Source organism: Hipposideros armiger, unplaced genomic scaffold (assembly GCF_001890085.2).
Source record: "Hipposideros armiger isolate ML-2016 unplaced genomic scaffold, ASM189008v1 scaffold_232, whole genome shotgun sequence".
Taxonomy (NCBI): Eukaryota; Metazoa; Chordata; class Mammalia; order Chiroptera; family Hipposideridae; genus Hipposideros; species Hipposideros armiger.
In genome coordinates, this window is record NW_017731582.1 from 1,726,994 (window position 1) to 1,752,555 (window position 25,562).

The following is a 25,562-nucleotide window of genomic DNA, read 5'->3' on the forward strand; positions in this document are numbered from 1 at the left end:
TGAAGAAGTCCCCCTTCCCCGTGTGTCAGCGCAGATGCTACGACTGCCACCTGAGTGTCCGCCAAGTGCCCCCTGCCCGAGCTCGGCCCCAGCGTTGCGCTGCTCTGCATGAGTTACGAGGTGCCTTTCCCGGGACCCTCCTCTCGCTTGGACCCAAGAGGGGCGACAGCTCTGGCTGGGGCTCTTGGTTTCGAGAGGGTCTGGACTGGTTTGGGTGCTTTAAAATAGATTTTTTTAGTTCAGTGGTGCTTATGGGGGAGATGGGGATAGAACTTCAGTGTGAGACTTGGGTGGATGGGAAAGTTAAATATTGGTCTTTTTATTATTTTTTTGCTTTGCTGTTGTTACCACTTGTCATTGTCTTGATGTTAAAATGCCAAAAAATGATCCAGTTGTTGCTTTTTTCCCCTACTCGTCCCCGTTCCTCCTTACAGCGGCTTCTGCCTTTGCAGGGCATGTAACAGTCTGTCCTGGCCAGTCCCAAGGCCTGTGTGAGGAGCCCGGCCTGCATCCTTGTAAGGTTTAGTCTGACTTCATGCTCATCTTTGCCGTCCTGTGTTCTGTCAGTAGAGTCCAGGGCAGAAGCCTCTGCCACTTCAGAGCTTCTGCTATACTAACCTAATTTGTCCAAATCACCCCCAAACCACCATTTCTCACTCAAGCTTCCATATGTGGAGCCCATTTGTCCCCCTGGACAAGGCTCGTTCCTGGAATGGGGTTAGGCACACGTGCTCCCTGTACCCCCGAACAGCAGTCAGACCGGGTGGAGGGAGCAGTAGCCTGGGTCCCGGCCTTTGCAGGAGCTGCTCTCAGCCAAGCAGGGCTCTGCTGTCCCAGTGGGCTAACCAGAACCCTGCCGCCAGCCTGTTCGAGCCCCCCTTGCCAGGGACGAGCAGGAAAGGGATGTACCTTCCAAGGGAAGACTGCTCTCTTCTCCCACAATCACTCCTTTTGGCTTCGAGTTGTAAAATGAACTTTCTCATGGGGAAAAGCCTTTAGAACAGGAGTTGGGGGTGGGGGTCCTGCACTCCAAGAGAAAGGGACAGAGGGACCCGAGCTGAGCGTGTGCTTTGCGTTGACTCTTGGGGCGTCTGCCATGTCTTCCAGCTCAGGAAGGAGAATTTGGAAGAAGAGGCTTAGAGTGAAGGGGAACCCAAGAAGAGGTTGTGATTTGGTCGAAGGTGCCTGGTTTAGTGCTGTAATTGTCTTATTTTTTTTATATATATATTTCTTGGAGTAAACATTTTAAATAAACGACATCATTGTTTACTCTGTTTTGGCTTTTGCGCTTCTTTTGCAGAAGGGACGTAAGAATACAGAGCAGCTCCGTGTTTCTCAACTCCCTGCACATATCGCTGCCCTGGCCTGGGCTCCCACGGAGGGGCCGTGGAGGGGATGAGCCCTGGGGAGTGGGTCCTTTTAGCTTCTAGGCTTAAACCACACTGGGGTTGCGAGGTGAGTGGAGCTCCCAACTCTGTCCTTGAAATGTGTGACCCTTAGGGGAAGGGTCAGTGCTTCACTTGCCCAGCTCAGAAGTGGAGATTTTTTTATGCATCGCACTGGGGCTTTGAGGGTGAGCTCGGGCATGGAAAGCACCAGAACAGTGATACGCTTTGTGTGCCCAACATCATCTATTGTTACTCCCCACCCTCCACCACCAACTCTTCCTGAAACGGGGCCCTCTTGTCACTAGAACATGGTCACAAAAGTGCCCCTTTGGCCAGCACTGGCCTGTTATGGACAGTGTGGCGAGCTGCCCACCAGGGGGCACCAAGAGCCCAGTTGTGTGTTCAAGGCCCCAGGTATCGTCTGCTTAGGGTTGCTAGGCTGCTCCTCAGGCCAACTTGGCTGAGCTATACTGCACAGGTCACCAGCCACCTACAGTCACCAACATCTCAACACCGGTCACCATTTGTGGAGTCTCAGATACTGGCTGCTTTATGTCATCAGACCCGCCCCTCCCAGTAGGCACTGGCTCCATTCCAAGCGCCCTGACTGCTTGGAGCTTCCCATCGGTGGGAAGGAGGGGCGGGTGGAAGCGGCTTCTCAAAATCACTTGCTTTTATACCATCCTTGTACCTTAACACGGGGGTGGGCAGACAGATGGAAGTGGGTCGTTTTTGGTCCCAGGCCTTTACTCATGGACACCAGGCTTGATGCGAGTCCACCCGGCCCTGCTCCTGCTGTGCCTTGTCCCTCAGAGGCTACACCTGCAGACCCCAAGAGTTCATCCACTACAGACAAGACGTTAAAGATGCGGGAGAGACAGCAACTCAACATTAGCCTGGTCCCCCTCCCCCCACAAGTGAGACAGCCTGACCGCAGGTGTCCCAGCAGCTCGGCCCTCCATTCCTAGCTGTTTCCCCTTCCCCTAAACAAGGTGGCCACTGCCAAAATGCATTCAGAACCACTCGAGCTTTAATGGGTAGTGAGTCACCACTTTTCAGCTGAAGACAATTTCTGCCTTTTTCCAAGAGTTTCAAGCTGGTGGTATTTGCCATCCCACTGGATACTGAGGGATGGAGGAATAGTAAGCAAGGGATGCAGTGTCGATTCTCCAGCCCCCCAAACGGGGCAAGGCATCGGAACACTGTTGCGTGGTGACAGTGAGCCATTCGTGCTGGGGCAGGGCTGGCAGTGCTAAGCCTGGGTTTAAGGCACCATCCTCCACCATTTGAAGGCAAAGGGCACCCTGCGGATGTTGGCACAGGCACAGAAGTCTCCAATTTCAGTCAGGTAGCAGTCAAAGTCATTAATGAAGGTGCATTTGAAGCCCAGGGGCTCCAGCAGCTGGCAGACCTTCTCTTCCAGACAGCAGGTACCCTTGATCTGGGGCCCAAAAGGCTTGGGGATGCCCAGGTTCTTGCCCATCACAATCACCTGCAGCTGTCAGAGAGAAGGGAGGGGACCGGCTAAAACCGAGGAGAAAGCCCCTGTCCTAGGTAAGGGAAAACCCAGTTGCCCCTGGTGCTATGAGGTTAGAAGAGCAAGCACACAAAGCAGCCCCCTTCTCCAGGCTGTGCTCTTGCAGACGGCACTAGTCAACCATAGCAAACCCGAACTCCAGTGACCTCCATGTGATTCACACTAGCGAAACCCAACCTTGCCTGGCTAAGGGCTGGCTTTGCCAACTTCCCTGGTTCCGTCCTCGACTGCACTTCTCTTTAGCCTTTAGTCTCACCTGTGCCCTGGTCTTGCATCTCTCTCCACGGGCATGCTCTCCCATCCCAGCTTAGTCAGTTGACTTCTGTCCATTTTTCTAAACTCAAGCATCTCTTCCTCAAAGGAGTTTCTCCCACCACTGACTCCCAGGGCCTACAACAGGCTCCCGTTTCATGCCCAGAGGGCCACACTGGTCTTGTGAGATTAAAAGATAGCCGTGTGTGGCTGACCAACGCAGGGTCTGGGTCCCTCGGCCTCAGAAGAGGTCTGCAAGTATCCAAGGAACTGAGCTCAAATCGGAATTCATTCTAAGAGCCTGCGTGGCAGGTCACAGTTATGAGAGAGGTCAGAGGTAGGCCAGAGTTGAAACTGACTTGGCATAGCAGGGGTCTCTTACACACACACACTCCGTTTCTACCTCTTCTACATGGGAATAGTATTACCATGAGTGTGAGCACATCTGTGTTTCTGGTGCTGCTGCCCTGGACCTGGGATATGTGGACAGGAAGAGCCTGTCTTGGGGTCTTGAACACAGTCTCAGCCAGCAGATGGCTGCCCCCCACCCCCCAAGGCTGGTGGCAGCAGAGCCTCCCGGTCAGTGAGGTGGGCCATGTAGCGACTACCCCTAAGGTTGGGGATTAGCCCAAGGCCCACCCCGTGGTCACTGCTTGGAAGTCATCCAGCCTGAGCCCAGCTCACTGCTCCCTGGAGAGGGTCCTCCCTTCCTCTGAGGCACCATTGCCTGCTGTGCCCCCACTTCTAGTCCAGCACCACGTATGTCAAGAGACCAGCCAGAGTTGGCGTAACAGCTTCCTACCCGCACCCAGAGGACCCCCAGTTCACCCCGGCGCCCCTCACCAGGTTGGGGAAGTACGGCCTCGCGTAGAGTTTCTCAGACTGCTGGCTGGAAGGGACGTTCGTCAGCTGCTCCAAGCAGAAGAGCTGTGGGACGTCGATGATGTCCCTCTCCACCAGGCCCAGCTCCGTCTTCAGGATGTCACGGTTCAGGTTAATGCACTTCTGCGGGGTGGGCAGCAACGGGCTGAGCTCGCTGGGAATTAGCAATGGCCTGAAGCAGCCCCCACCTTCCCACCGCTCACTGCGTGCTGGAGCCATCTGGGCATGCCAGCCCTCTGATCAAGTGGACACAGTTCCCTTTTTCTGAGAGGAAGTGGGGGCTTAGAGCAAAAGCCTGGTCTTGAGAGGCCCAGATCTCACAGCCAGTGAGCCCTGGGGCAGCTAATCATTCTGACTCCACTGTAGCATGTGGCTTCTTTGGCCCCCAGTCCTAGCCAGAGTCAGGGACCTGGGTGAGGGCAGGGGCTGGGGAAAGGCAAGCAGCAGCCCTCAGACCGAGGCACTCTGCTGCCTTCCTTGGGAAGGGATAAGAGCAGTGGTCCCCACGCAGGGCGCCTCCTTCTCATACGAGCTAATGCCCAACACACAAGCATTGCCCTGCTCTGACACAGGGCTCACGACCACCACACCCAGGATGCCACCGGGGCTGTTTTGACGCCATACCTGGCCAGTTCCCACCCTGCGGTGCCAGGAGGCCAGCCCTGGTATCACTAAGGTCAGGGCACCAGCGCACCGTGGCACTGAACACCCCTTGGCCAGGAGCCATAAGCACCCAGTGGGCAAGGCAGCTTTGTGCTGACCATGTGACCCCGGACAAGGCACTGCCCTTCCACCAGGCCTTGGCTTCCCTGCTAGAAGTTAGGTAATCTCTTCTGGGGACTCCTGTGCTTCTCACAGCCTGGGGTCCACATTTTCAGAGATCTGAGGTGCTGGGTGGTTCTGAACACCGAGCTGGTGGGCCTGAGCACCGAGAAGATGATCCCGGTCTGTGTCTAAGTGGCTGGTACTCAGAGCTCCTGAGAGGGGGTGGGGTCCCTCTGCCAGGAGGATGCTGAGCTACAGCACTGTTTTCTGGTCAGACACGAGTCACCTTGAGTAGCACAGTAAGTAAAGCATGAACTTGAGAGTCCCGCGGGTTCAAACCCAGTTCCCCAAATGTGGCTTAGGCTAGTGATTTTACTCAGAGCCTCACTGTCATACACAAGATGGGTTTTACGTCACATCAGTGGTTAGAGTAAGCTATCTGGCATGATGCTGGGGCCATACTAGTTGCTCAATTAGGAACTTGAGTAGATTGTCAGTGTCCCCTCCTCCCACACTTTCTGGAGAAGGTCTCCCACACATCCTTGGCGGACCCCCTACCTCCACATAGTCGTTCTGCTTTCTCATGTTTTCATCAGCCAGAAGTTGATTGATGGTACTGGCCTCCCTCCCTGGAGGAAGAAACAGAGGGCAGGGAGGCCTGTAGGCCAGGGAGCAGGCAACCCTGTCCAGGGCTGGGCAGCCTCGAGCCCTGGACACAGCTGACGGGGTGTATTCTTGGGCCAGTGACTATGGTGGGTGGCCTGGCCGGTCTCCAGGGACCCACCTAGGTCACATGTTACATCAGGACTTCGCAGGGTCCATAAAAGCCCAGGCAGGACTTTTACTGCCAGGCCGTTGTCTCTGGTAGGAGGGAGAGCCCCTGCTTTGAGGGAGGCAGCATTGAACAGGTTAGCAGGTGACTTCAGCCCCACTCACCTCTCACCTGGGTACTTCCGTGCACTCTGTAACCTGTACAAGCTGCCTACCTTCCCCTGTGATTATGACCAGGTTATTTAACTTTGTTCCTCAGTTGCCTCATCTTTAGAACGGGGAGGCCCCAGTCCACTGAGGCGACACATGTGAGATGTGGCTCCTGCTCGGTAAAGGGCACTTTCCGTAAGTAACAGTTCCGTAAGTGCTTCTAGGACCAGGAGATTCCCAGGCCACACCCCACAGGTTGATTCAGGAGGTCTCGAGTGGGGCTGAAATCCTGCGTTTCTAACAAGCTCCCAGGTGGTGCCCAAGCTGCTGGCCCTCAGACCACACTGAGGAGCAGAGGTTCTAGAGAACTTCCCAACACCCCCTCCCTTCCTGGGTCCCCACGCGTTTAGAACAGAACTGCTGTGGCCGCAGCTGCAAAAACGCTGCTGGTCCATGTATGGTTTCCTTAAGGGTGACCAGGAGACCCCTGATGTCCCAATGCCCAGGTACTTACTTAACCTAACAGTCCCTGAGTGGTTCCAGGCGCTAGTGCTAGCACCTGCGTTTCCCCCATGGAGCCATCTACGTGCTGAGTCCCCTCTGCGTACATCTTAGCAGCCTCAGCCATCCCAGAACTTCTGGCTGACCTACCTGTGCTGTCGTAGCACCGCCAGAATAGCCCTAAACTACAATAGAACAAAGGTGTTCTAATACGGTATACATTATGCTTTTTATGCTTCCCTCGGGTCCTTTCCACCGGGAAGAACAAAGTAAAAATGACTTTCTAGAAAGGACATCTGGGGAAGAAGGGATGAGTCTCTGCTCTGGTGTGTATGTGGGGGGGGGGGCGGGGGGAGGCCTTACCATTAGAAAGGAGCTGATCCTCCCTCACTTCTTCAAACAGGGGCATGTCCCCATAGCCTTCCTTCTGTTTCTCCTGGAAGAGTTTGTAGCAGGAGCTGGGGCTGGCCAGCAGCAGCCGGAAGCCCTGGGAGACAGAACCAGGGTCAGACACTAGCTTCCCCTGCAGGAGTTTCCAAGGGTCTCCAAAGGGAGGTGGGAGACGCCCTCTCCAGCCCCCGACACAGACCTTTTCGCCCTCACTCTTGTCATGGGTAGGGATGAAGCACATGAACTCGTCCACATGGCCAATCATCAGCCAGTCTGAGAAGAGTTCCACTGGGGCCTGGACGTGCTGGGCGTAGAGGAAGTCCCGAAGAGCCTCACTCATGTCCCGGCCCTCCTTGCTAAAGGGACGATGAAAGGAACAGCCTTTGAGCCAGCATAGAACAGGCTGGCCGCCAGCTCCTCACTGAGGGTCATGCTGCCTTCGGGTAACTGGCTGCTCTCACCACTGGGCTCAAGCAGCTGGTCCATAGAGAAGAGGCCGGTTGTTAAGAATCTCTTACCCTGGCCCAACTCGGGGCTGAGCCAAGTGATTCTAGATAAAGACGGAACCCTGGGCCACAGGTATTTCCTCGCCTTAGATTAATGGCCACCCAGAAGCCCAGCCACGCTTCTTGTGGAAGCGACATCGTGCTGGGTCAATAGGCTAGCCAAATTTAGCATGCTTTAATTTAAAAGCTGGAATCACCACTCAAAGGATGAATTATTTGTCTGCTGCTTCTCCCTTTCATCTCCTACGTGAATCAAAGACTCAAACAGCCTTACCTGAGTCTAAGGAGTGGTCCAGAGCAGGCGACCTGCTGAGTCACATGACCGTCAAGGGGAGCCAGGTGCACAACCAGGGTCCCTTCCTTTAGTTTTAAGGCATCTGGTCACCACCTGGCCTCTTGCTCACCTGGGGTAAAAGCTGCTGCCAATGAGGATCCTGCCTAGAGGATACTCTTTCCCTTTGACCTTGACAGGTGGAGACACCATCAGGTTCCCAATGGAATCCATGCTGGCCACCCTGTGGTCCTTGGTGCGTTGGATCATGTAGCCAAGCCCTGGGCTCTGGAAAGAGACCCAGCCGGGTGGGGGTGTTAGGAGGGGTGGGCTTTAAGCCCCAGTGTTACCCCTAATCCAGATTCTCGGGTAGGCTCCCACACCCCCTGCCCCAAGAGGCCATGGGGCCTTCTCCCTTGGCATCCCATCACTTCTGGGCAGGCACCAGGCCTGAGAGGTTGGGACCCAGTTCAGGTCAGCCAAACCGAGCCCCACACCAGTGAGTATTTCATGGGGAAATCTTCGAGCTTGAGGACGCGAGGGGTGTCGAGGACCAAGGAAACCGCCTTGTGGGGAGCCTGGGTGTAGCAGAAAGCCATCTCATCCTGGAGGAGACAGGAAAACAAGTCATGACACCCTGCTCCATCAGCTGCGTCCTGCCTGCGTCCAGCCTGCCAGCCACAGCGCTCCCTGTACCCGGGCCACCTCCACAGAGGAGGTGGGGCAAGAACCCCCTTCTTCCTACCAACTCAGCTCAGGCATGACTTCTTCTGGGGGGGCTTTTCCTGACCCATTATCCTGTTTGTCGAGTTTCAAAGGTAAATCACCTAAGATTCTTCCTCACCTCGTCTCTTGCACCCAATCTGTGAAAAAGCCTTGGTGGCTTTGTCTCTAAAACCCGTTCTGAGTAAATTCATCTCTGGTGACATTTGGAGGAAGCCACCATGGTGGCTTCCCCAAGCTACTGCCATGCCTGCCAGCCAGTTTCTCCTTTAGTCTTGCCCCTTTATGAGACCTCTTCTACCCTTTCTGAGCTGGAGGGCTCTTTTCAAACCTAACTCAGAAAGCTCACACCCGATTTGTACCATCCAATGTCGCCCCATCTTGCTCTGGATTTGGTTCTATTCCTTACCTTGGCTTGAGAGGTCCCTAATGCGTGATCCAGCCCTGACCTTCCTCTGACCGCTTCACTGGGATCTGGCCGTACCAGCCCTCTGTTCCTCAAATCCTCCAAGAGCACCCCACATTATGATCAGTCAGTGTTTCCTCTGCCCACAGGGCTCCTACTTCTAATCTGCCCCCCAACCCCAATCTTTGCATGGCCAGCTCCTTGTTTCCTGAATTTGAAGATTTTCCTGACCACCCAAACTGCCTAGTTTGGTTTAGTATCTCACTACATCATCTTGCTTTCTGGCTTTCATGGCACTTAAGAGTTCTGTCCATCATTACTGGAGCATGGCAATATCGGTACCATTCTCTTGTTTCTGGTGCTTAGAGTGGTGTCCCGCATGTGGTCATCACCCAGCTATTTGTGGAGAATAGAGCACCGGACCTCAAGGCCAGGGTCGGGGTGGACCCTGGAGCAGAGCCTGGGCTCTGACAGCCTGTAGCTGAAGGCGCCAGACCCTTTAGATGCCTCGGGGTTAAGGTTATGTGTTCTGTGGTCTTGAACACGTGCATTTTGGAATGGGAGGAAGTTGGACTCTCAGCTCTGTTCCTTAGTGGCTATGACTTTGATGTCGTTTCATCTGCATCTACACTGAAGTCCTATAAAAACAAAGGCTCCTCGAGTTAGGCTTAGGCTTCTGTGCAATCTTCCCAGCAAAGCTATGAAGTCGATTGCATGGGCTACGCAGAATCTCCCCTGCCCCTCCCCCACAGGCAAGTTTCCCCAGGTGGGGTGTTACCTGGAGCCATCTGCCCAGGCGGCTGGGGTCCTCGTAGACAGACGCCACCTGGCTGTTACTCTTCTCGCTGAGCTCCATCACCGTGTTCACGAAACCTTGAACCTGCAGCTCTCTGCCATGGGAGGTAAGGCGGTTCTGGGAAGGCCTGCGAGGCTCCCCCACTGGTCATGACCTCACTGTCCCAGCAGAGGGGGCACCTCCTTCTGGTCAGAAGAAAGTATGTCCCCACCGATGAGGTGAACAGAGTGGCTGTCCCTCCACCCCACAGAGCACAAGCTGATAGCTCAGAGCATGTCTTACCCAGCTTCACTCGGCTGAGCTCATGGCAGAGTCGGGTCAAGAACTGTTAGTATCAGTCCCCACTCTGGTGGCCTAGCACCCTGCTCTGTCCTTACTCTGCAGTCATCCTGCACATGTGCCTTCTACCCCCTGCTCCAGGCGGTTTGGGAGCCACCCCAAGCTCTCCTGCCTCAGTCTACCCAGAGGGCTTCTCTTCTCTCCCCACAGGGGCTGTATTTTCCCCCCCCTCCCCGAGAAGCCATGAAGCTGGGTGCCCCCTTGAGATGGCCAACAAGGTTGTCACACTTGTACAGGTGGCGGCAGCTGGGTCTTGAGCCCTAGGATCTTATCATGCACAGAACCCTGGGATCTTAGCACCTTCATACCAACCAACTTGGTTCCCCAGCTGCCTTTTCCCTATCGGATTTTCCCTTCTCTGCTGGATCATTTGTTAGCATTATTCTTTGCTTCCTACCTTTAAAAACAAAACACAAAATCCAGCCTTCCCTCAGCCCGATATCCCCTATTAGGGTCTTTCCTTCAGGCCATTTCTTTGGACTGTGTTGCAGAGCACTCCCTTCTCTTTTCAGTGCAGCCCCCATTTGTGCTTCCGTACCTGCCATTCAGGAATTTCCTGCAGTGACCCTCGTCTTGCCAAGCCCAGGGGGCGTCTAATTCTCCTCCTCCTCTCGGGGTTTCACAGAGTTGGCTCCTTCCCTGGCACCCCCCCCTCAACCTTTGGGTTTCCGCTCTCTCCTGGTTTTTATCTGAACTTCTCTTCCTTCTCAGGCTCCTTTGCTAGATTCTTTTTTTTTTTTTTTTAGCTGAGCCATCCTGCCACCTGTCGGCAGCTCAGCGGCAGCACAGCTCGGGCTGAGATTCGAACCGCTGTGGCTCAGAGCTCACACTCTTGAGCGAGCTCTTAACCAACTGAGCCACTCGGCCGGCCCCCTAGATTCTTGTCTAGAGCCGAGTGTTAGGTGACTCCAGATCTCACTGCTCAGGCGTCTTCCCCGTGTGTACTCACTCCTCCCATGAGCTCATCCAGGCCTGTGGCTTTGAACACCCTCCATGTGCCAGGGGCACCCAGACTTGTCTCAAGCGTCCAAAATTTCCCTTTAGCTCCAGACACTTAGAAAACCAGCGACTGCCTCCAGCTTTAAGTCACCAGAATCCAAGTACTGATTCTATCTTACCTCAGGCAGTGGCACCGCCGTTCACTTTGGTGCAGACCCCAAACCCAGGGGACACTCTTGTTTCTTTGCACCCTATGCATCAGCTAATCTGGGGGTGGGGGTGGGGGAGGAGAGATCTACCCTTCCAAGCAATCCTGAATCTAACCGCTACTCCTCTCCTGGCCTGAGCCACTGCTGTCTCCGGCCCCCCCTTGCAGTAGCTGAACTGGCCTCCTGCCTCTTGTTTGTACCCCCGATTTTTCACATGGCCAGGTTGTGCCAGGGCCCTTTCTGCCCTTCTCCATAGGTACATGGCCACCCAGCTGGAAACTGTTCCCGGCCTCCCTCCAGCTGTGTGTGGCCCCATGCCTCTTCAGGCTGTTGTCACATGAGCAGAGCGGTTCAGGAGACTTCCAGACACCAGCAGTGACAAACGGGCAGCTCTGCCCGGTCACTGGCTCTTCCCTTTCCCATGGGCTTGGCCTCAGAAGGGCTTGTGCCCAACCTCTATCACAGCGATAAAGCTGCTGCCCAGGGGAAAGCATGATGAGGCTGGAAGGAACCAGGGACCCTAAGGGACAGTGGGAGGACAGGCATCTAGGTGGGAGAGGGTTAACTTTAAGTCACTGTATTCAGGGTCTGTTACAGCCCCAGAGACTACACGCTTGCACGCAGGGCCCAGAGGTCCTGCCGGCTTCGGCCCCATCCTCGCCTCCTCCTCCCCGTCCTCTCCCCTGCGTTCCTCTGGCTCTACAGGCCTCCTCGCTGCCTCCAGAACATCGTCTTGTCCTTGCCCTCCTTCCTTTTACACTACTTGATGGCACTTGATACCTGAAGTCATGCTGTTTGCTTGTTGGCCTCCCACAAGACCAGGGGAGGGACCTCACACTTACTCCTGCTTCCCTCGCATTCTAAGTGTTCAGACTCATGCGGATGACGGTCTTGGGGCCCAGGCAGCTCAGGTGGAAGGATTTCACCTTCCTGGTGAGCAGTCTACTCCTCGTCACTCGGCCGCCCACAGACAGACAGGGAGGGATACTAGGTACGGAAGCAGCCTGGCACAGGCAGCTGGAAGGGTTCTTACCTGCACAGGTAGACCTCTAGAGGCATCTGGGTGCTTGGAGTAAAGATGCAAGGAGCCACCCGAAATACTACTGTGTCCTTGTGTACCAGGGCCTCTGGAATTGACTGTAACAAAAAACATTGTTCCATCAGTGATCCGGTTCTACATCTACCTTCTCCTCCTCCCCACAGGGCCTCCAGGTGCTCTGTCCAGCCCGCCTCCAGAGGCACTCACCTGTCCTCAGCAGCTCTTTCTCCTGAAGCTGGCATGAAACCCCGGCTCTACCCACCAAGCCTTGTCCTCCCCTCTCCTTTTCCCAGCTGAGAGAGATGTCCCTTCCCAAGGGCGGCGTGTCTCCTCAGAGACTTACCGGGTCTTGAGACTCTTCTACCAGGGAGACAGAGTAGGAAATCAGGCCAGAGAAGTTGGCGGACGGAAACTCTAAAGCTTCAACATAGAAGGTCTCCTTCAAGTGGCTCTCAAGAGGGGCAAAGGTGTAGGTGTGCCGGCCGGGCCCCAGCACCAACTCAAAGGTGCTAGAGCCATCTTCTAGGAAGGAGAGAAGGGACAGACCAGCCGTCACCACACCCGATGGCCCAGGGTACGGGCTCCTTCCTCACATCAGAAGCCAGGCAGGGGGCTCCAGGAGAGCAGGAACCCAGATTGCTGTTCTGTCCCCATATTTCCAGTGTTTAGGGACCAGGGCCAGTTACTCACCAACATGCTGCAGAGGTCTATTGCGTGCCAGGAGTTGGGACTCATAAAAATGCCTGCGTTTAAGGCCCTCGGTCTAGGGCGAAGACTCGCAGTAGGCCGTTCAATATATTAACCAGCTTATGGGAGACTGTCACGTAAGGTCTTAAGGGTGAGAGATGGTGAGCAAAGGTGTGTTTGGCAGCCTCACCTGACAAGTCCAGCTCTGCCTGCCTAAGCACCAGGAAGCATCAGTGAGAACTGTCGATTGGGTGGGTCAGGGTCCAGTGAGGGTTTCTGAAGGTGAGAAAACTTCCCACCATATAGGGGAAGCCCGTTTCCTTCTATCCTCTTAGATCATGAAATACCATACACAGGGGAGCAGAAGGAAGCTGACCACACTGGTTGTCTCCGGTTAATTCGATCCCAAATCTGCCCGTTCTCCGTCTCCAGAGATCACCCTGACCCAGGGCCACCAAGCTTCCCCGCCTGGACCACTTCTCTCTGCCTGGCCTTCCTGCCATAGTCTCCGTTCTCCTGACACATCCCAGTGTGGCAGCCGCAGTGCTGATGACAGCTGCTCCTCAAAGCCTCCAGATGGATTCCAATTTTAGAAAACCCCAGTCTAGGTTTACCTTGGCCACCGAGGTCCTAAAGGATCTGGGCACCATGTCTTCCCCAGACCTCATACGTAGCAGGTGCCAACTGCCTTGGTCTCCATTCCCCCAAACATGCCAGCAGATGGCTGCTGTGGCCACAGCCATCCCTAGGGCACAGGCACAGTTCGGGTTCACTGGCCTCTTGCTCTGCTGTGCAGCACAGTGACAGCCTAAGTGGGGACTGTGGCCCTCCAGATGGATTCTAGCTACTGGCAGTTCTGCAGAAAAAAACTCCTTACAGGTACTGGGGGTACAGGCAGTGGGTTTAGCTTCAGTCTCTTGCTTCTGCTGCTGCTGGCCGTGTGTGGGCTGGGCCAGCTGGGAATGTTCCTGGGGACTCCTGCTTCTAGTCTGCTTGGAGGCTTCTCTGCTGGCCCTGAGCCAGGCTTCGAGGAGGTCAGACTGGACAAGGTGGAGTCTTCCATCAGGACTCCCGCAGCTCCCCAGCACAGAGGAACAGCCCTTTCAGCTCACTGCAGGGCTTCCAGCGTGCATGCTTGGTGCCCTGTGGGTTCCCAACTATACAGACTGGCTTGGGACTGGCCACCACTTGGCCCTGCCTAGAGCTGCTGCAGGCCCAGCATTTTGAACTGTGCCAGCGCCCTGGACACCCCATGGCTGCTTCACCTCAAGCTGATTCACCATGGAGTGGTAGGGGTGAGAAAGTTCCAAGTGTGCCTGCCATGAGCCCCTTACCAGCCATCTCAGCTCTTCTGCGGTTGACACTCTGGGGGGCCCTCTCTCCAATCTGTTGCTTATATTTCAGCACAGCTAACATTTCATTGTGGACTTACTAGTGCCCGGAACCGGTGGAGGCTCAGAAACTCGTTTGCCTCCTCAATGCCTTTTGAGGCAGGTGCTGTGATTACCATCCCCCTTATACAGATAAGGAGACAGAAAAGGTAGCGAGAAACCTTAGGTCCCAGGGACACTATGGTCACCTTTGGCCAGGAGACCCTTCCTGCCCTCAGCCTCTCAGGGCTGGCCTCGGTCCCACGCAGTTGTCAGCGCTGCTCCCCCTGAACGCTCCCCACCCCCAGCCCTAGCTTGGTCCTTGGCTCTCTGTCCATCTGAAAGCCGGTATGAGCTTTACCCTTGCAGAGCTCGAGCCTCAGGGCACACAGCAGACACTGACTTGAGCTGCGCTCCCCTTTCCTACCTTCCAGGTACCACCTGGCCTAGAGGTGGGGCAGGTGCCCGCTTCTTCATTGGCATGTCTAGACCACATCTCCATTCCTCAAGAACCCTAGGCCCCCTGGAAGGAAATGCCCTCAGACAACGCCACTGCCCGCTTCCCGTTTGCACCTGACTATCCTCCTCCTCATCCTCTGTAGGTTGTTCCAGCACTGGCTTGTCTCCACCATATCGTGGTCATTGCTATTTACACCCTAGACCAGGCCGCCCATGCAGTCTGTCCTCTTCTTTGACCTTATTTCAATAGATGAGTTCTACACCATCTGAGATGCCAATTTCAATGCTCATGGCCCAGACATCACCTTTGAAACAGATCTGACATCTTCTACCTATTTTTTTAGCTCATCGATACTCCTAGCTCAGTGATTCTTCGACCCCAGTCCCAAATCTTTCTAGTGCCGATGCCCCCTGCCACCAGCCTCACTCCCGTTTTCATCCTCCTCACATTCCAAGATCCAGCACTACACCCACCCCCTGGCACACCTGTCAGCTCGTACACCTAGACCTCAACTCTGGTCAAACCAAGCCTATGAGACTTCCTTGCACCTAAGCAGCTGGAAACACCACATCATTGAGGACCACATTTAAGATATGATCAAACCTCAGACCCAGCCCTCAGTACCATCCAGAAACACTGATTTCATGCATGTCCTGTAACTCCCACATCCTCTTCTGAGTGTGATGTCCTCATTTTCACCTAGATCTTCCCCCACTTCCGTTAGGTTAGTCCATCTGCAGCCAGATGTGCTGTGTTCTACCATCTTCAGATACTGCCCTCCTCAGAGGCCCCCCAGTTGTTACCTTCCCCATATTTCCCTTTATGGAAAATCCCTTCCAGGGCCCATCTTCACTGTGCCTGCCCACCTGAGTCTGAGGAGAACAGTGGGGATAAAAGCCAAACTCACTAATGACTGTTGTGTTGAAAACCAAGACTTGACCACCAGTCTGCTTAGCCTATCAACAGCATCTGCCACGGTTGATCACTGCCTTTGTGAAGGCTTTTCCTTTGTTTCTAGAATGTTATGCTCTGCTCTCTATTTCTCTGGAAGCATCTTCTCAACATCCTTTGCTATATCTTATAGACTAGTGGTTCTCAAACTTTAGCTCATTCAGAATCACCTGGAGGGCTTGTTAAAACATGGTGGGCTGTGTACCCCTGCTCTAATTCCTGAGTAATTTTTTTTAAGTAAAAAACAAAAAACAGGTGGGTAGCTGGATACACACATAATGAAGTTGGGCACCTTTAGCAGGCTGTGTGAATCGCTGACCTCCTGAGCAGGCTCCAAGGATGACCCTGCCTGGCCCAGCCCAGCCCAAGTCAGTTGTCTACTTGGAGGGCCTTACAGGCCCATAGCAGCCCTTGTGGCTTGAACCAGGCCTGGACGCATAGGTTTCTAAGGTTCACTTCTAGCCCACAAGCAGAAGGATCACATATAACCTGAGCTGCCTTTTCTGGCTAGTCCCAGGTCACTTCCAAGTCCAGCTGTGACCTATTGTCTGCAGAAGAGATGGAGTAGAAGACTGAGCTAAGGCCCTCTGAGCACAGCTAAGAAAGTAGCTGAGACAGAGGTGGTCTGTTATAAACTATAGGGTTGACCAGTTGCCCAGCTGAAGCTAAACATGGTTTTTCAAACAAGGTAGCATACTGATGTATGCCTCCAGAGGCAAAGAGTTAAATCTCAACTTCAGGAATTTAGAGGCACTGAATACTGAACCTGTTTAGGGAAGTCAAAAGACTTGTTTCTTTAAGGGTATTTTGCTGAAGTTGAACAAGTCCACTTTCTAAACCAACAGCCTTTCAACCTTTTCTAGAATAGGGACATGCCACCTGCCTGCCATATTGATGAGGGCTGAAGGTGGCAGTGTGTGGTATGGTGCCTGGGATGGATGTGCTAGAATAGCTGCCACTGGCTTCTTGGCCTCTGAATTCTGGAAACTTAATATAGTGGGGTCTTGGTTAAGAAACAAAGATGGATTCTTCTGGCAGGAGTAATTGGGAGAAGACGTTATCTAATCTGTAAGGCAATAGCTGTCATTTTAGTTGTTACGCATTTCTCTTCTTCCAGATACGAAAATCCTGCAGGGGAGGCACTATCATTGGCTCCACTGGGGAAACTGGCCTGGAGGTACAAGGATTCACCCGCGTGGGTCAACAGTCCTTGGTGACAGTGACAGCCAGACAACCCTAGAGATACAAACCCGTCCACTGCCGACCCTGACCTGCACCTCTAGGTCCCCAGCAGGCTTCTGAAGGGGATCCTGCTGAATGGGGGTGCAGCCACAACTCACCCTGGAGGTCTCACCTGGAGGTGAGAGTAGACAAAACTGGAGCTGGCGCAAGAGCACTCACCTTGGGGCCGGTAGACTCTTGTCTTCTCCGACTCTTCCTTGGAGGTGTAGAGAACCAGCCGGTGGTTCTTTAAAATACAGCTGGGCCCTTGAATGTTCAGTGTCATCTGGGACAGATTCTTTATTTCTGAGCAAGAGACAAGGCAAAGGTTCAGGGCATCCAGAGGCCAGCACTCCAGGGGTTGGAGGCTTATACTGGAGCACCAAGGACCCTCTGTCTACCTCTCTGGCCCAGGCCTGCATTACATCTTGCTCCTTACAGGGCTACAGGCAACTTGCAATCCTCGGGGCCCACGTTATTGTGAGTGAGGATAGCATTGATCCCATTCTGTAGTAAGTAGATGGTCCCCACCAACTCCTAGAACAGGGCCTGGGGTGGCCAGTTTAGCAAGAGTTCCCCTCCATCCTTGGTGTGAATCGGGACATCCGTTCTACTGCAAAGACCTAGAACCTAGGTCCCAACCACCAGTCAGGACCAAATCCAAGCTCGCTTTTGCCCAAGACGTCAGGGTTCCTGCCCCAGGTCACGAGGGGGTTTTTAGGACGAGTCCCCATAACCCTTGGTGTCTTCATTTGGTCTTCTCAACCACCTTGTGAGGCTGACTGTATTATGCCCATTTCACAGATGGTAAAACGAGACCAGGGAAGTTAACATGCTCAAGGCCATAGCCAGGAAATAACACTTTGTTATCTGACATTAGCTCCCATCCTCTTCTCATGGGATCACATGGCCTCTTTCTTCCCACGTACAAGCTTCCAGCCATGGACAAGGGGCATCAGCCTGGAATCTGTGTTTGCTGAGGGGTAGAGAAGTGCAGCCCTAGGGTAGGGCAAAGCCCAGGAGGAAAGGTAGCTATAGTGGCCAGTTCTTTCTTACCCTCTGAATAGAACACCTTTATTGTCTTCTTGTCTACGAGCTGGCCCATATCAGCGGGGCTGCAATTCACAAGCAGGATGGCACCCCAGCCACTGGGGCCCCACACCCAGTTTTTCTGCAAAGACAGGAATGGTGGTTCAGGAAGGGGTTCAGGTAAATCCTGCTTTCTAGATGCTACCCCCATCAGGGGAAGAGCCAAGCCTTTTCTCCAGGGTGATAGGGACCTCTAGATCAGTCCTAGGTCAGAATTTGTCAACTCAATTGCCTTATAGGAAAAAGGTAACATCAGGTCAGTGGGCCGAGAGGAAGGGGGAAGAAAATCGAGAGATGGCTTGCCAGTTTTCTACCTGGTTCCAGTGTCAGGGGAAGTAGGGACAGAGGCCAAGTAGAAGAGACATGTCCCATCTGAAAGGAGCACGTAACCCCGTTCTAGTGGGCTACACAGCCAGGCTAGGATGTGAAGCTAGCAGTGCCAGGCATTCTAGCTTTTTGAAAGAGCTAGGAATTGCCCTCACCATTTGTATGGCAGCAGTTTGACTTGAGACACTGTGGAGGTCGGATAGAAAGGCTGTGCGCCAGATCTGGCTCAGGGGCCCCGGGCCTGCACCCTTCCCCTGGCCAGCCTCACCTTAGCGTGTTTGTCACTTGCCATCTCAACTTGCCCACTGCGGTAGATATCCACATCTAGGGAGACTGCTGCAATAGGAAGGAAAGGTCTCAGTCCCCTGCACCTGCTGGATGGAGCAGCCAACCCCCCAGAACTGTCCAAGGCTCGCATCAGGGCCATCCAGCCTTTCAGTCATGCTGTTGACGTAGCAGAAGCAATTTCCTCAGAAGCAGATGACTGCTTCTTGTGAGCAAGCCTGGAGGGGCCCAAGTACTCACATGTCTCCCCCAAACCCTTGGAACTCGTAAAACAAGTCCACTGTGATCAGGATGCCATTTTGTGCCTGTTGGCCTCTACCCAGCTGATCCCTACCTGGAAAGGCCCACTTCCCCAACCTTCTAGAAAGCTCTTGGCACTCTAAGACCTAGGAAGGGCTTGATACATGGCAATCACAAGCCCCTTTTAGACCTTAAGGATCCAGGCTCCACCCCAGTGTCACCATAAAGGCTCCTCCCACTGTCTTAGTCTCCACCTTCTACCCCTCCGCACCACACAACTGACCGCTGTTATGGCTTTTTGTTCATAGTTATCATCTGACATGCTATTTTTCAACTGGAATGGGAACAGAACTTAGTTGTTGCTGTATGCTTAGCACCTGGCAGATGCTCAGGACCAGGTGCCTGCTACACACCAGGTACTGTTCTCGGTCCTAGGGGTACAGCAGCGTGTAAGACAAGCCCTATCTCTTCAAATGTAAAGGTGTGTGCATGTACGTGCACACATGGAGCAAGGGGGAAGTGATAAGTAAAATACACATGTCCGATGGTCAAACTGCCATGGGAAAACCAGGAAATGAAAGGGGATTGTGTCATTTTTAGATGGTCAGAGGAGTTTTCTAAGTTGAAATGTGAACCGAGACCTGAAAGAGGCCAGAAAAAGTGATCTGTGTTAATATCTGGGATAAAAGCAAATAGAATAGGAAGTGCAAGGCGGCAAGTTCAAGGGTCAGAGGCGCCAATGTGCCTGGAGCACAATCAGCAAGGAGAAGAGAAAGGCCACACAGGTGAGAGGTGGTGTGGGCTGGCTCGGGTCGGTTTTCTGGGTAGCAGTGACAGCTTTAATCCCAGGTCATGGATGCAGTGGGAGGCTTTGATCTGAGGGGACATTATCTGATATCCTTTTACAGAGCTGCTCTGGGGGCCGCATCAGGACTGGATCTGTAAAAAGGCAAGGACGGAGCAGTGACACAGGCAAAAGATGACAGTGGCTTGGACCACGCTGAAAGCATCGGAAGTGGCGAGTAGCTGGGTTCCAGCTAAACTTAAGGCAGCACTGACCAGACTCACAGAATGACACAGGTCAAAAGAAGAGTAAGGGTGATGCCAGGGGTTTTGGCCTGACCAGCTAGAAGGATAAACTATTTACGGTGATGAGGAAGAAAATTAAAACTCGGTGTTTGGGGTAGAGAGCATCAGTTCAATTTGGGATATACTGAGATGTTGGTTCGACACTCAAGAAGTTATGGTGGGGCCGGCCAAGTGTCTCAGTTGGTTAAGAGTGCGAGCTCTGAGCAACAGGGTCGCCGGTTTGATTCCCACATGGGCCAGTGAGCTGCGCCCGAGCTGAGCTGCCACTGAGATGCCAACAGGTGGCAGGATGGCTCAGCTGAGTGAGAGCACATGCTCCTAACAAGGTTTCCAGTTTGACTCCCGCATGGGAGGGTGGGCTATGCCCACCCGCAACTAAGATTGAACATGGCTCCTTGAGCAGAGCTGCCCTGAGCTGCCTTCGGGCGGCCAGATGGCAACTGGACTTGGAGCTGAGCTAGCTGTGCCCTCCACAACTAAGATTGAAGGACAACAACAGGCTGTTCCCCTTCCCCAATTCTCCAATAAAAATCTTAAAAACAAAAAAAGTTATGGTGGGTCAGCAGATATCTAAGCCAAGTTTATGGGAGGTCCCTGGCTAGCGAGGTTTGGGAGTTGTCAGCCTATAGAGCCACAGGACTGGCTGCCTGAGCCCTGAAACACTTCACTGACAGGCTAGGGGACAACGAAGGATCCAGCAAAGGGATCTGGGAAGGAACCGCCAGCTAGGTAGGCGGGAACCGAGCGCAGGGTCCCGGAGATGTTTCAAGTGAAACGCATCAAGAAAGGATAACCGGTTGTATTAAACACTGACCAAGGTCAAGGTGGAGGACGATAGGGTTGACTGTTGGACTTAGGGAAGTAGAAGTTGTTAGGGTCCTCGATGAGGGTCCTCGATAAGGGCCGTGTTGATTGTGGGCATCTGATCGGAGTAGGTTTGAGATTTAAGAGAAAGGGAGAAACTGAGGGTGCAGAGAGGTCTCCAGAAGGAGCGGAGAGGTGGGGAGTGAGTTTGAAGATAACATAGCATCATGTTTAATACATGGTACAGTTTATTCCTTAATAGGAGTGACAGCCATTATAGCCTGTTCTGGAAAGATCCAGGAGAGGGGGGAGGGGGAGCAGCTTTCTAGATAATAAGCGTTACTGAAGGCATGTTTATGAATGAGTGAGAGGGGCAAGGATCTAGTGCGATAGAATTAACTTTGGCACCAGACACGGGTAGATGATGAGAGCACATGGAAGTTTCGATTGTCTCTATTCTCAGAGAACTATGCTGGCAGTGAGGGTGGGCGAGAGGTGGCTGAGCTTTGCGGAGGGAGTGGGTATATTAAGCGACTCCATCAAGGACCCACGGAAGGCATCTCATCACAGGGAGAGCCCCTTCCCCTTCCTCTGGCTTCAGCTAAGCCCAGCCCTCCTCTCCAGGGGTGGGAACGGTACTCACCAATGCCAGTGAGGTACAGCTCAGCAGTGGCCATGGGGGCCTCTTCATCAGGCTGATAGTATGAGACCAAAACCTGTGGAGACAGCACCCAGGAGCCATCGGGATGTGGGAGGATGGGCCGTGTCCCTGAGTCCTGCCTCATGACCTTGGTCTCATGTTACAGCCTGAGCTTCTGATGTCTTGCTATGAGTGTGGTACAGGACCACTGTCCTGTAACTGGGACTAGTTGAGGATAACCCGTTTAACACGCCAGGACCACTCCAAGCACTTCCATGCTCAGGCCTCACCATAACCATCCAGGTGGGCTCTCCCCTCAAGGGCAGAGGGATCAAGGGACTTGCCCTATGCCCTTCATCCAGAAAGGGGTGGCACAGGATTGAGGATCCAGGCTGCCTGGCTCTCGAGTTGACGTCAAGCCTTAAACCATGTTATACACCCTCCCCACTGTACCTGCCCTCCTGGGATTCCACCTGTCGCCCATGAGGTGGGCAGTGGGGAAGTAGAGCCACCATAAGTTAAAGTGCTCATCCGACGAAAGCGGGACACACCTGGGGCAGGAGCTGGACTTGGGGCTCCGTCTTTCCTATGTCCGGGGCCAGCCTCTGCTTCCCGAGGGGCTCGTTACACTTTAGACAAAGACTTGCTTTTCAGCCATTGGCCTTGACCCCAAGGCCTTCATCACGGACCAGAGAACAAGCCATTAGCTAGGGCCACGCTGACATGCGTGTGACCACCGCTTGTTCCTAAATGGAAGCCTTTGTCCTCCTAGGTCAAGTATGGTCAAGTATCTCGCTCATAGGCCACTCCTGACAGGGCTGGAGGCTGAGCCCTGGGCAGAATGCTTCTCAGGTTGTCTGGGCTCAGCTGAGACACATCACAGCGTCAATTCTCACCTGGGAGATGCGCAGTTCTCACCTAAGTGTGCTACCTGCCTCTTAGGGAGTTGCAAGCCCTTGGTGCACCATGGAGAAGAAATGTGTACCGCCCGTCTGCCACCCCAGGTGAACCCTCTGCCAACTCTCAGCAGGTTCTGCTGACAGGAGTCCCCTAGTCCTGAGTGTGTTTCATTGGTGGTTCTTACTGTCGAGTTACAGTGGAGTCACCTGGAGAGCTGTGAACTACAGGTGCCAGCACCCCACTGAAGATGATTTAATTGGTAGGGGCTGCCTCAGGTGTTGAGTGTTAAGAGTACGTGGCAGTTCTAATTTCCCTGCACGAGGAATCTGCTCCCACCACAGAACCCCCACCAATGCCTAACCCAAGATGAGCCGGATGGCCTGTCCTACAAGGTCCAAGTCAACCCCCATCTGCCACAGGTGCCCCATTAGGGAGACAGCTTACCCAAGAGAAAGGGCACAGGCTTGGGCTTACATCCTGGATCTGTACCCACTCTTACACTATTTAGCTTTAGATAGGTCACTTTGTGCCTCCGTTTTCTCATGAGCAAAATGGGGTAAAGCCAACCTCTTGAAATGTGACAAGGTACCAAGCAGAGAGCACGTTTTTAATGCACACGAGCTCCTAAGTTCCATTAGGATCCCCACCTCCAGAAGACCAGCCTTAGGCAAAAAGCCAATTTGAATTCTGCTGCCGAAACCTTTGAAGCCTGACTTTAAAAAGCAGCTAGCTTGGAAGCTAGGCCAGCTTGTGGTCAGAAGCACACACGGAGGAGACGGACATGCTTGAACTTGAATCCTGGCTCTGCTGATTACTGGCTTGGGCAGGGCACTGCCTGTCAGCGCCTCAGTTTCTACATCTGTAAGATGGGGTCGTGGAGAACCTGCCCACCTCACAGCCTGGTTACAAGCATTAAAAAATATACACGTGCAAAACACCTGGCACCGGATTTGTCATAGACTCAGGGCCCAGGGAATGCCAGCTGTCAGGAGGAGGACCCCAAGGGTTGTGTTAGCACCCCCAACCCCAGGCCTACCTTGTCCCCGTCAATGGCAAGGCTGGGGGATGTCATCTTTATCAGCACATCCATAGGATCAGACAGGGACCACTGGTTTGCAGCAGCCTCCTCATTGGTTATTACTGGGCCTGTGTTGTGGATATTGACCAAGACCCCTGGAGAGCCACTGATGGTGAAGAACTTGCACTTCTGTGGGGCGCACCTGGTTTGCGCAACAAGGAGACAGACTTTAGGGCACAAGAGCAACCTAGAGTGCAGCTGGCATGGTAGGAGATGGCTCCTCATTCTCTCTCCAGAGGATGCTGAGGCACCCTAGCTTCTGGTCAGGGTGCTTTTGGGGTCCCAGTGCAACTTCAGCCTTACTCTTACCACCACCCCCACTCCAAGGACTCCCGTGTCCTCCCTTCCACAAGCTCCAGCCCAGACCCCACCCTCCCACCAACACTCTAGAAGTTACTAAAGCTACATTTATCAACTCCCAGTGAGGTAGGAGCCACAAGGGATCCCTGGCTGGGACTCAGGAGGTCAGTGCTGTGGCCCCAGGGAAGACCTGGCCTCTTGTGAGTGTATCACCTCCCCACTGAAGTTCCAACTGACAGGAGTCTTCAAGAGCCAGCCTTCCCCCCATTTCACAGATAAGGGAACAGAGAGGGCAGGGCACTTGCTTTGAAGACCCCACAGCCTATGAGGGGCAGAGGCAGGATTTAGATCAGAATCCTACAGCATCAGAACTGGGAGGCCCTTAGAGACCCAAACTAGGCTCCCTGCGCTAAAGCAGGGTGAAGAGGTAACATGCAGAGAAAGGGGATAACCCTGGACCCCTACATAACCCAGGGGCAGCCCCAGGAAGGGAGCCAGACCCACCCTCCAGCCAGCCCAGGCAGAGCCCCCAGCTCCTCACCCACTGAGATCCAAGCAGATTTCTGTGCCCAGAACACAAAGGACATGTTCAGGGCTGTCCAGGGACAGGCGAATGAGGCTCTTAAAGGACATGGCACAGCCCTGTACGCTGACCACTCTCATCCAACACGACAGCCTCAGGTGACCCTGGCCTCCACACTGCCTCTTATGAGCTCAGGGCCTCTCCAGCCCACCCCCTTGTTAAGGAGGCTTCAGCAGCTGCCCAGGTGTGACTGATTTCCCCCACTGAGGCTGCAGAGGAGCAGGTGGGGCCAGAGCCTCTTCATTACTCATTTATTAGGCAGCCCAGTGCCCACAGATCCGAGACCCTGCTGAGGCTGGCTGTATAGGTCTCTGCCCTTCAGCTGGGAGCAGAGCAGCTACTGCGCTGGAGAACTGACTCAGTTGGACACTTGTCAGAAGCAAGAATCTGCAGGGGGTGGGGCAGCGGTCAGGGTTGCGGCAAGTGGCAGCTGCACCACGGGACCTCAGTTCTAAAGGGTGTGTTTCCTGAAACTTGATGGGGTGAACCCTGCAAAGCGCTGAACCAGTGGTTCTCATGACTCTGGTGGTTGCAAAAGTGATATCGGGGGCTTGTTAAAGTTGTACATCCTGGGCCCGGCAGGTCTGGGGAGTGTCCCAGGGACCTGGGTCCCATCCCCAGGTGATTAGGAAGAGCTCCTTGTCCACCTCTGTGTCACCAGCTCCCAGCAGGGGCTCGGCAAGTGTTGGGGGGATGAATGAATGGAGGAACCCGTGCTGAGCCGAGTATATCAGCTGCTGCTCATCTCTGAGCAAAGAAATGGGAACGCCTGCTCCAGCCCAAGGGACTTACCAGCTGGCTTTAAAAGGGTGTTCATTCTATGTTTCAGGTGAGGGCTATCGTTCTTCTCAAATAGATACCACCTTCACATGGTTCCAAGTTCAAAAGGGGCTTGCAACAAAGCCTCCCTCTGCCTCTCACCCACTCTGATCCCCTGCGTGCAGGCACCCAGTGGCATCAGTTTCTTATGTGTCTTTCCAAATAAATTTTATGCGTGACCACGCAAACCTGTACGTATCCTCTCCTTATTTTTACATAAATGGCAGTACATGCTACGTAATATTCCATACCTTGCTTTGTGCACTTCATAGTACAACTCGGAGAAGGTCCTCATATCGGTATGTAAAAAGCATCTCGGTCCTTTTTATGGCCGTATCGTATTCCACAAGGGCCATACCATCCTATATATAAGCATTTGTTTTAAGTCTTTTGCCCTGACACATGACACTGCGCTGAGTAACCTGTGTTAACAGCATGGGGGACGTAAAGTGAGTGCTGAGTGAAGACGGGTCGGTCAGCCAGGCTTGTTAAATTCAGGATTAAAAGTAAAAATATGTCTCTTTGGATGTTCTAAGCACGTAGCATAACTGTCAGGGGTGGCACTGTTATGGGTGCTCTTGGAGGCAGGGGGCTGGCCAGGAAGACCCTAAAGGCCCCCCTGGTTGGGTTGAAAGTGCCAAAACTAACCAGGCAGGAGATGCTCAGCATGTGTATGCTCTCACCACTAAGGGGTCACCCACCCTGCCCGCCCATCTGCTCACACACAGCGGCCAGAAGTGGGCTGAGAGGAAGCGGTGATTAGACTGTGGAAAGGTGGCTGAGGGCTGGGCTTGGGGCTCTGGAGCAAAACAGCCTGGGAGCTCTGTCCCTCCCTGCCCTTGGGCAGCTCCGTCT

The 25,562-nt window shown here is 53.7% G+C and overlaps 1 protein-coding gene across 1 annotated transcript; it reads right to left on the reverse strand.

The window, feature by feature from the left end:
* Positions 1-2,390: 2,390 nt before the first annotated feature.
* Positions 2,391-23,956, reverse strand: PADI6 (peptidyl arginine deiminase 6). Its single transcript, XM_019654907.1, has 16 exons — positions 23,847-23,956; positions 22,964-23,147; positions 21,031-21,103; positions 18,238-18,305; positions 17,610-17,724; positions 16,734-16,859; positions 12,208-12,386; positions 11,859-11,962; positions 9,321-9,432; positions 7,911-8,018; positions 7,547-7,701; positions 6,836-6,992; positions 6,610-6,733; positions 5,383-5,453; positions 4,021-4,182; positions 2,391-2,886 (listed from the first exon to the last, which is right to left on the reverse strand). The coding sequence occupies exons 1-16, from the start codon at positions 23,936-23,938 to the stop codon at positions 2,653-2,655; spliced, it is 2,064 nt and encodes a 687-aa protein (XP_019510452.1). The 5' UTR covers positions 23,939-23,956; the 3' UTR covers positions 2,391-2,652.
* Between the last annotated feature and the right edge of the window lie 1,606 nt (positions 23,957-25,562).